Here is an 11,555-nt window from a genome sequence, read left to right as displayed (position 1 = left end):
TTCGGAAAGGAAAAGTGTGCATCCTCTATATGAGGGGAACAACAGTCGCAACAGAGTAACATCGACAGACACTCGGCCCAACAACCCAGCAAATTGTCACAAATTATCAACCATCCTTGCAAGCATGCTACTTTCAGCAAACAAATCAGAGCCAACCAATTCTTGAAGCTCTTCATTTCGGCCACCTTCCATCATAGCGCATCTACCATCGCTTCCAGACTTCCCACGATTTTGACATCTTTCAACGTGCCCTTTGTGAAGACACCACATCGAGAAAAGCACAAAATGTGAGCAAAACCTCTCAAAAGTGGACAAAAATTTGTGCAACAAACCATGCACCAAAAATAATATTTAAAAATAGTCCTGGTGGCAAAAAGCGCCTAAACTTTCGTACTCACGGTGATCATCAACAACAACCTCACCATTTCCTCCAATTTCACAGCTCAAGGTACTACATTCAAATCTAACTAAGGATGTTGGTTTTCCCACCTCTGGACAGGAGCGAACACCAACATTTGTCGCTAAAACATCCCTCTATGACTCGGACAAGGGAACCAAACCACTCCACAATAAATAATTTACCATCAAAACCAAAATAACATGATGGTTCTGCATAGTTTCTCTTAAAATTAACTATATAGGATGGAGCAATTTGTTATTTTGTTGGATACTTAATTAATGAGTGGGTTGGAGTTCCAATATGTTATGGTAACTACTAAAGAGATTGACGTAGAGTTGATGTTCTGGATTTCGAAGTCGATAATAAATCCTTTTGCTCTGCATCATTGACCCATATACTCTTTAGATTGTGATCGGACGAGTGCGTTAACCGGCAGAGAAAAATTGGAATCATTAGAATAGCTCGCCATATTATGATACTTAAAACATCAAAACGTCTCATCAAGTTTAAAGACAGTAAAATCGGTAGAATGATTCCTTTTTAATGGACATAGGAAATAACTTCGTCCATAACATATGGAGACATAAAATCTACAAAAGGCAGCGAGCACGCATCAACATTTGCATTTGTTGCAGGTTGGACCTTCACTAAGAGTCCCGATCATAAACTTGGGCAGTAAAAAAACATGGAATAGTTTAGGTGACATTTCCGATTGGGTGGCAAAAAAATTCTAACCAGTATAGATTCATTTGAAGAATTGTTAAAAGAACTAATTGAATGAATTTTCTGAATTGTTTAAAATTTTAACTTTTTAATAAATTTTTGTTTCTTTAGGTTAAAACAATGAAAAACAAAAATAATATATAAATTAATATAATACCTATTTTTATTTACATTTTAAATAGAATGTTTATTAAAATATACTATAGCAAATATGTGGGGAAGAGTAGAATTATTGAAGAATCGATTTACCATTATTTAGAATTGGTTTATAAGTTTTGTTTTACATTAAATAAATATATTTAATATATTTTTTATTTTATTTCTATTGAAAATGATTTCTTTATTATATTATTGGTAGAGATTTCAAGTGTTATTTCTATTGGCTAAGGAGTAGTTCTTGTTCAGTTTTCTATTTTTTCCTGACTTTTTTTTTATTTCCAAAGACCATGATTTAGCTACTCTTTGCTCATGTGAAAATTCTTAAAGCCAAAATTGTGCATTCAATCAAGTTACACGATTTCTTACCATTGTAATGTTATGATAATATTTTCATAGATTTAAAGGAAACATCATCATATTTGATAATATTTTTATCGATTTAAAGGTAACATGATCGTATTTAATTAACTTCCTGCAATGTATTAATGAAATTATATTTTTTTTCCTATTGGTTTGTTTTTAGATGGTAGATAGATAAATGCTATGGTGTTTTATTTTATCATAAGGTTTTTATATAATGGTTTTTTAGTTTTTTTAGGATACAATTTTTTTTTATATTTAAATTTAATAGTTTTAAGTTAAATTTTCAATTTGAATCTAAATATTAAAACTAGATATTAGAATTGATTTTTTTCAGAGGCTTTTTTCAATAGAATGAGCTATAGTGAGTTGTAAGCTCACTTAGGATTTGTTTCTTGAAAGTTGTCATAGTTATCCTTATATGACATTATACCTCCTCCATTGTTGGATAATGGAGGTCTTCAATGCAATATCACATTTGTGATTAATACCATGAGTAACTAATACCTTACATGGTATGAGAGCTAATTTTCTTTCCATTCTAAATCTTCAATTTCTTTTTTCTTTTAAATATGAATGAGGTTTTCATTTTAATTGTGAATTTATAAGGCCTCTCACCTTCTTGATGCAATCTATGTCACAGATAGAACACCTTCTACAAAAACTCTTACATGTTATATTCACCCCAGTTGGGAGAGGCACACATGTTGGCAGAGGATGTGGAGGATCTCAAGGTCCTCAACAATTCACTGGATGCGACCTATATTAAAGTCAGAATGTGTCTCAACTCAAATTTTTTGGCAAGTGAGATTTTCACCTGTGGCTTGAGTTGTTATGGAGAGAGAGTGATGGAAGTGACTCTGGATGCAGTTAAGGTAGTAAGCTGTCCATAAGCCTACTTTTACTCCTATAAGAAATCTTAGCCATCAGAAATTTTGTAATTTTGCTCCATAGGTTTGAGCTAGATGTAAAATTTATTCAATAGATTCACTAACATTTTCTTGTCAACGAAATCGTCCTCAGTGTTGGATCTATCTCTTTCTAATGACTATGTTTTTCTTTAGCCTTGCTTTTATCGTTTTCCTTTTTTGTAATTTATAGCGAGCTTTAAGACTCTTTTATTGAGATAGTGGGACAGTCATATATTTTGGGCACTTGCTAGGCTACTTTTGACATTCTGTTATGGCCCATTTTGGTTTTTGCTCTCTTTACATGCTATGGCCAATTTTTGGATCCTTCTCTATTTTTTCTTTTCTTTTCTAGGTGTTATATTACTCCTTTTGTATTAGGCTAAATGGAAAATAAATTGCCACTTATGTAACACTCTTTTTTTTTATTATGTTGGTTTTTTCTTTGAAAGAAATAAAGATTACGTGTGTCAGTCCAAAAGAGAACGAGAATATTGCAACATAGTTTGATTTGTTGCTATGAGATTTTCATATTACAGTGGTGCAACAAATGATTGCAAACCTTGCACAAATTTCATTCGATATTTGAAAAATAAAAATGGTTTTTAGATCTCATTTTAGTATTATCATCTACATGATCAACAAGAAAGGCTCACTAAAAGGCATAAAAATAAGTGAGCATCTTTATGACGATTGCATATTCCAATAATATCATCTAGTGAAAAAATCATTAGATCTTTGTACAATCCCTTGGCTACAATTCCCTCCAATTTGTGGTTCGAACCTTGGCTTTTTTTTCCTTGCGCGCTTAGATCATGGCCTTGGATCTTAGAGGTGTTTTTGGTCTGTCACGATGACAGTCATCCTGGCTACAATTTCCTACCTATAGATCTTGTCTTCTTTTGGTGTTTCTTTAGGTTGTTGTGGTCATATGTATATTTGTCATTTATGTATGCTTGTGCCTTTTGAAGATAGCCTTTGCCACACAACTCACTTATTACACCATAATATTGGAATCAATGTTGAAATTTGATGGAAAAATGCATCATTCTATTAAATGTGATCAATGATTTAGTAGTCCCAGTGATATATGTGCACTTTATTACATACAAGTGTTGATTTTTTCGAAGATAGGATATGTTGAATGATGAAATATTAAAATTGTCTACGTCTTCTACTAGTATAACATTTCCTTTGGTTACTTCATCGAGTGTTGCAACAAATTCCTACTATACTATTGCCACTTTAATTTTGCATCTAGGAGAATGCTATCTTTGGTGGGAGTAAGTTTTTCTAGTACATTTGGTGTTTGTTTTGATGATTTGTTGTTTGGATGCCCAGGGGAGGCCAGACTTCCAAATCCATATAGTTCACAAAGACCTTCATGAACAAAGAGTGACACTTCTTCAAACAATTTTATTTTTTATTTTTTATTTTTTTATTTTTTTATTTTTTTATTTTTATTTATTTTTTTTTTTTTTTATGGAAAGTGTTTTGGGTAGTATGTTTCTAAAGAATATTTAGAAAAATATTAAGTGGTGTTCCTAAAAGTATTTAGTTGGGAGAAATGCATTATTTTGGAATCTTTGAGTGTCTTTTTGAAATTTGAAATTATCAATAATGACATTATTTGTATTGTTTGAAATTATCGATAATGGCATTATTATTTGCAATAAAATAAAACCTAGCAGTATTTCTATATCTTAATGATGGAAGGGGTTTTCAAATTTCTTCTCGAGTTCATGTAGAACACAGCTATATTTATGCTGTGACTAATTTAATTGGATGGGTAAAATACTATAGGAACTTCATGAGAAAATGGAAGATTAGAAACTTCACAATGAGGTTATTCATTTGTAGTCCATCGTTGTTGTCTTGAAAAAGGAAACTGCCACGCTTAGTAATCACTTCCATAACATTCTCACTAAGAAAAATAGGAAAATTGACAGTCGAGATTCAACCATGGGCAAGTACCTCCAAAATCTTGTAGATGAGTTTCTGGAAAAGATTGACCTCCTTGATGACTTGGAGGAAGTTGAGTCCCTGTTTGGCGAGAAAATGCAATTTCGAAGAAACAAATTTGCAAGTTGGAGGAGACAAATAATCAACGAATTATGGATTTTTGTTATTTGAAGCCCTCAATGTAATTTATTCATGAAGAAGTAAGCCCTCTTAATGAATAGAACAATAGATTGTTGGATTAATATCAAACTCTGAAACAAGATTATGATCTAGTGTAACAATAAGTAAGAAGGATGAGGTCATGCAAGACTTGCAAGAATGCAAGTAACACATTGAATTTGAATTCAATCGCCTTCAGAATGCTCAAAAGGAGAATTATATTGTTGATTTTTCAAGCTCACTTGTTGATGTTGATAATGGTTCTTTTGTTTCAATTACCTTCACAAAATACACCATTGATGTTGGGTCCCGATTGTTGAGAAAAATGGGATATACTAGAGGACTTGGAAAACATGGACATGGAATTTATCTTCCTATTGCAACCAAAGTGAAAACATTCAGAGTAGGTATTGGATATATTATTTCTAATGCTTCACTACCTACATTCATCCATGTTGAACTTGAGAGGTTGTCTTTCATTGCAAGTGGAGTTTAGACTAACTTAATGGAAAACCAATACACTGTTGATTATGTTGCGCAAATTGATGAGATGACTAACAGAGTTTCTAATGTATAGTGTTTTCCTCCCATTTCTACCCATATATTTAAGCCTACGAAATAAAATTATGAGCCTATATCTTAGAGGATTTTACCCATGAATTAGAAACCTAGTACTTATGCATTTAGTTCATTGCAAAAATGACATGAAAGGCTCAACCATGGACCATTCCTAACCATCATGATCAATTATGGTCAGATTGATTAATGGTCATGGAATCATTTGAATAGATTCTTGTGAACTTCATACTATTCTGTCTTATTGATTGTGAAATTGTACAAGGTTCATCTTATTAGCTATTAATTATAATTTCTCCCTGAGTTATGTTTCAGAGGGGGGGATTTGTGGATGATAAAGATTGTTGATTCCTACCTCTCCTACAGTTTTGTTTCAAGGGGGAAGTTTGATGATGATAAATATTGTGTTTTTAGTTGCATTGTCTATATTGTTAGTAAATTTTTCTTTGAGATGGTGACAATGTTTAGACATCTTCATCAATTTTGTTGTACCATGTTTGAGATAATTTTTCCATACATATAGGCGTCATTGTTCATTTTTTGGTTGATAATGTTACTTATGTTTGAAGTCTTTTTCTCGGTTCTTTTTCAACACCTATTTTCTTTAAAGCATTTCTAGGGAAGTTGACAATGTTTGCCACTCTTTTGCCTTTCCAACATTTTCTAAGCAAGAGATCAACCAACATCATTAAGGTTTCATGGGTCTCATCTTCATAGTTTTGGTGCTTCAACTTTTCGTACTTATTTATTAAAGTGAGCTTTGGTACTTTCCATTCAGTGGATCATTGTGAGATCTACAATTTCACCTCCATGTTTATCGAAGCACCGACATCTTTCTCTCTTTTAGAGAGGATTTTTTTTACTATTGGCTTTTCTTCTTTTCTCCTCTTATGAAAGTTTGTACTTGGGTACCTTATCATGCTTCATTTCTAGCACCCAATTTTTTCTTTATGTTTACTCCCCACGTTTCACTTAAGGGGAGTATTAGAGCTAGTCTTTTCCAAAGCTTATTTTCCTAATGAGAAACCTATAATGAGTTGTAAGCTCAAGTAGGTATTTGTATCTTCCCAATTGTCATAGTTATCTTCAATTGACACTAGACCTCCTCCATCGTTATATAATGGAGGTCATCTATGAACTTTTATAGTTTTGATTAATACCATGAATAATTGATACTCTTACACTAGATAAGACCTCAACACACACAATCCTCTCCACATTTTTGTCTATATATTCTCTAGTTTGAATTATTTACTTTTATATAACAATTTTGTGATAACTTGGTTGATTATTCTATAAATTAATTTTCATAATTATAATTTTTGTATTTTATAACCATGATACATGGAACTAAAAATCATTCAGCAATGATACAAATCACTCAAACTCATCCCACAATGATACTAAAATCAATATATTACTATATCAAGAACTCCCTTTTAGCATGTTTATAATTGGTGTAGCTAAGTGTTATCATGCCCGTCAATTTAAAAGATATTTCAATGCTTCAAGTAGAAGTTAATCATCTACCACTGGTAAGCATGGAGACAATCTTATCTAGTGATGAGATGCAAGAAACTTTAGAAGAGGTAGTTTATGGTTTTGTGTTGAAATGGGAAAATGCATATTATCGTGATTTTTTATTTTTGATGAATAAAAAGGAGAGGTGGAATGGGATAAATCTTGTTCATCATTTCAAACATTTTAGTTGCGCTTAGAGAAAACATTGCATATCCTTTCTTGAAATAAACACTAAGAATTTTTTAGCCATCAATCTTGTTAATACCTATAAAATGAGACAAGTCATAACTATACTATAAAGGTGGATAAAAAACCCTAAAAAATAACCATCTTTAATTATTAAATTACATTGAAAATGTAATTTAATTTAATATGTTCTTTGATTCTTTATTTTTTTGAGAAAAAAATCATACTTTTCATTAATTGTAATGGAAATTACATTTTGCAAATGCACCTCTATTCGTTCAAAAAACTATATAGGTCACCCCAAAAAAAGAAAAAAATATCAACAACATGTATACCTGATCTCTACATTCATAAGAGATCTTCAAGGTCCTCTCATAGTACTAAAGACCAAAAAAACTAGATCTATTTTTACAGGCCTGTCAAGTCTGTTGTATACTTGTTATAAAAATTACATAAATATGCCTATATGCATTGTCATCATATATATATATATATATATATATATATATATATATATATATATATATATATATATCAACTGAAACAAAATAAATAAAAGCATGGATTGAGTTCATTAGATGCTTCTGTTACAAACCCTCTATGAAGGGATTGTGGTAGTATTAAGAAGATGTCTCCCTTATCCTTTTTGTGATCTTCCAAGTATCCATAGTCTATCAAGTGCCTTATTTAGAAAGGGTGTTAGTCGTTCATTTTATTTCCTAGTAGACGTGATGACATGAAATTCTATCAAAAGCATGTTTAAGTTATAAAATTTCTTCTAAGATAGGATTCATTATGTGCTCATAACATCTTTGTACATTGTTGAACTAATTTATCATAATCATAGAGTAACCAAAAATCTAAATATGCAGGACATTTTTCTCAATAGAGAAAAGGAGTAGGATCTTAAGGCTAAGAATTTCGACATAATTATTTGATCCTCTGTCTAGTCCACTCTGACAGTTGAAGAAATTATTTTCTTAAATACAAAGAACACCCCCACCCCCTGACCACCACCACCACACTAGTTTCCACCACCTAAAGAGGCTCCATCAAAGCAGGCCCAGGGGATGGATTAGTCTATCTCTTTAGGAATGATGTTTCTTGTATTTTGAACTAATATTATCTCTAAAAGAAGGGAAGAAATTACTAAAACTTGGGAAGCCATAATGTGAGGAGAAAATGAATTGTACTAAAATAACTCCTTATTCCAAGAGTGTCATCTACCCCACTTAATGAGAGGAGGAAGCCTTCTAATTTCCTCTGGGGAGACCCCTTCCCACCATAGTTTCCAAGCATCATTGAAAGACTCTCCCTTCCAAATTTGCACAAACCCTAATTGACTTTTAATAAAATTCCATACCCCTATAGAAAAAGGACATGAGAGTAATAGATGATCCATTGATTCCTCATAATTCTTACATAACACACACCAACTAGGACCAACCATACTCTTCTTTTTAAATGTTCCCCTCTAGGAATCTTGTTATATAGGGCACATAGTTGAAAGTAGACATGCTTTTGTTGGACAATTGAGCTTCCATAGTTTCTTCCACCACAGGTTTCTGATTTTCAATGATACGCAAATACCATGTTTTGGGTGTATACTCACCTGATAATGAATGTACCCATGGATGAGCATATTCTCTATCTCATATGTGACCATGGGATGTGTTTAGAGCTAAAATATAAATAAGTTTTCATTATGTATATTGCTCTGGTTAAACAACAACAATTATATTAGTAATATTAATCTATCATCATATGAGGGGTGAAGTTGTTTGATATAATGTAGGGAGTCAAAATAATTAAAAAAATATCCAATTTAAATATTAATGAGTGTGGTTTGAGGTTAGGTGATAACATGGAATGCATTAGAATAAGGAGAATAGGTTTATGGGCACATGGAGCTATGATTCAATGGAAAGATGGTGAAATCAACGTGTTAAGGAAGCAATGGGAAGAACTCTAAGTAGAACTATGACTTCCTTTTCTAGTAGTGACACCAAAATCTTCAATGACCCAAATTTGTTATTCCATGACCCCTTTTAAATGGGATGGTAACGTCTTTGAGGAGAGTCAAGAAAAATAAGATGCCCTTTTAAAGACTAGATAGGATAATGTTTAGGCATCACTATTTTGGAAAGTTTTTGTAATAGAATTTCTTAATCACACTGTATGAAAGAGAGGATATATAGATCAACCTATTAACACATACTACATAAAATATTGAAATTTAATATGCTAAATACACATTTATTGACATATTAAAATATTTTAAAAATTGTTGTTGTTGTTGTTATTTAATTGTAAAAATATTTTTTAATTTAAAAACAAAATGAAAAATAAAATTATTTATCAAATAAAAAAATTTAAAATACAAAAATGATATCTTATATTTTTAAATATATATTTTTATATTTCATATCAAAAACATTAGTTACATGATAAAACAAAAACAATGGCTATGACCTAGCCTTATGAATGCCATACACATCCAAACTAATACAAAAATATATATATATAAATTTAAATAATATATGAAATTAAACCTTTCTTCTTATATTGTTAATTTGTTGAAATCATTGTAAAAGTTATATATATATATATATATATATATATATATATATATATATATATATATATAATTAAATAACCTAATAGACTTTCATATTGCATATTTTGAAGAGTCTAATATACTTTCATACACCTTTTGAGGTGGGAAGAATCCAACGGGCTTTCATGAATTACGATGGATACACGCTAGTTTTGAGAGGGATATAAGCAAAAGCAAAGTGCACATCTCATGCCTTCAAGACCAAACACTATCGCGGTATTGTGTGAAGATTGAAGAGCATAATTGGAATCTAATATCGCGGTATTGTGTGAAGATTGAAGAGCTTAATTGGAATCTAACTTTTTTTCAGCGTTAAGGATCTAACTTTAACTTTATTCAGTGATGTGGAAGATCCACTCGGATGAAGAACAAAATTGGAGTGTAAGTTGATAAGTGACTCACATCATATGTAGTGCAAAACACTCTACGTCTTTTACTTATCGTTTACATACACAACACGTACAGTTGTCGTCGCGAGATCTTATAAAGCATGGTATTCCCTGAATGCAGTTACGTAAGAGAGAAGGATCTTACTCCAAGATTACATTACATTAATAGATCAACATGATAACTATCCTCGATCACCTCCTCGAATCGAATGTGCACCCAAACTGTCGAAGGATAATTATTAGTGTTGTAAAGGAAGTGAAGTGAAGCATGAACTCGGAAAAGTGAGAGCCCAGGCCCAAGAATATAAAACAACGAAGCGGTTGCAGATAATGAGAGCATATCCATCATTTAATTGTAATGGATTGATTCCTTAAATCGATTAATGTCACTTTTAAAAATATGCTCTTATTCCTTTCCATTCCATAACCGTCGTGTATATATGGCCATTCCATAACAATATAGAACCACCACATCACCTCGTTTCGTGCTATCTGAGGTTAGTAATTTGTGTTTATTTCAAGACTAATTAGCGTTTCGCATACTGTGAATCAATCAATCCATGGCATATTATGGGGAGTATGATTCATGCCAAGAGAGGAACCAGAGGATTTACGAGTCCCCGCCTATTTCAGGTTATGGCTATGAGCAGCAGCCGTCACGTCCCCCTTGCGACCCATGCCTAAATGTAACAGAAGGAGGCCATGGATTTAACGAGTATGGAGGCCCCGCTGCTTCTAACAAGTATAGTGCAGGAGGAAACTACATGATGAACCGCCAGAAAATAATTCCACAAGGCCACTTCGTGAGGGTCGGCTCTAAGGCCAACCCTGACTACGCTTTGGCTATCAGAGATGGCAGTGCCATCATGCTCTTCTACAATCCCAATGATCCCACAATGGTAACAATCTCATATTCATTAAATGCCTGAATAGATTCTGTTTAAATATATATTTTCTTGATTAATCTTTGTTGCCTACATAGATTCTGTTAATTTTCTTGATGGATATTTGTTGATATATACAATGTATATATGCATGCAGCAATGGGTGAAGGATGAAAGCTGGAGTAACCAGGTGAGGGACCAAGTGGGTCATCCTGCATTCGCTCTGGTGAACAAAGCCACTGGTCAAGCTCTCCGCCATGCCAGTGCTGAATGTCAGGAGGTGCTGGTCACTCAATACGAGGGCCCCTCCACTTATGATGAGAACATACTGTGGAGTGAGAGTGAGGACATGGGTTATGGGTATCGAACAATAAGGATGGCCAACAACATTGGGCTCAACTTGGACGCATTCCACGGCGACAGGAGGAGCGGAGGGATCAGAGATGGCACTCGCGCTGTGATGTGGAAATGGAACAAGCAGGACAACCAGCTCTGGAAGCTCTCTCCAAGCTATTAATTGCTGCATTTATATAATATATCTAGTATTATACTATGTTACTATTAACATGGCTGGCATGAGTAGGAGATGAAGCATAGCAGCTACCGCATGGATACTAAAGGATAGGATGGCTGATTATTATAGTAAGATCAGAAAATATAGACCACAGACGCCTCTGTGTGTGTATGTGTCTTTTTATCATCTCATAAATA

The 11,555-nt window shown here is 32.8% G+C and overlaps 1 protein-coding gene across 1 annotated transcript; it reads left to right on the top strand.

Annotated features, from left to right (window-relative positions):
* Window positions 1-10,437: 10,437 nt before the first annotated feature.
* Window positions 10,438-11,555, top strand: LOC149229964 (ricin B-like lectin R40G3). Its single transcript, XM_089375964.1, has 2 exons — window positions 10,438-10,859; window positions 11,002-11,555. Exons 1-2 carry the CDS (start codon window positions 10,521-10,523, stop codon window positions 11,359-11,361), a joined length of 699 nt encoding a protein of 232 aa, XP_089232090.1. The 5' UTR covers window positions 10,438-10,520; the 3' UTR covers window positions 11,362-11,555.

The sequence above is a fragment of the Pinus tabuliformis genome, chromosome J (assembly GCF_031772625.1).
Source record: "Pinus tabuliformis cultivar Carrire ecotype Pingquan chromosome J, CPIR1, whole genome shotgun sequence".
Classification (NCBI taxonomy): domain Eukaryota; kingdom Viridiplantae; phylum Streptophyta; class Pinopsida; order Pinales; family Pinaceae; genus Pinus; species Pinus tabuliformis.
The sequence above is the reverse complement of the archived record's forward strand: the minus strand, read 5'-3'. Positions and strand labels throughout refer to the sequence as shown.

What these genes read in the sequence shown, in the direction of transcription:
- LOC149229964 (XM_089375964.1), top strand. Translation starts at nt 10,521, where the DNA reads ATGGCATATTATGGGGAGTATGATTCATGCCAAGAGAGGAACCAGAGG. An exon ending in ATCCCAATGATCCCACAATG is followed by an intron (nt 10,860 to 11,001) that starts GTAACAATCTCA and finishes ATATGCATGCAG; the next exon opens with CAATGGGTGAAGGATGAAAG.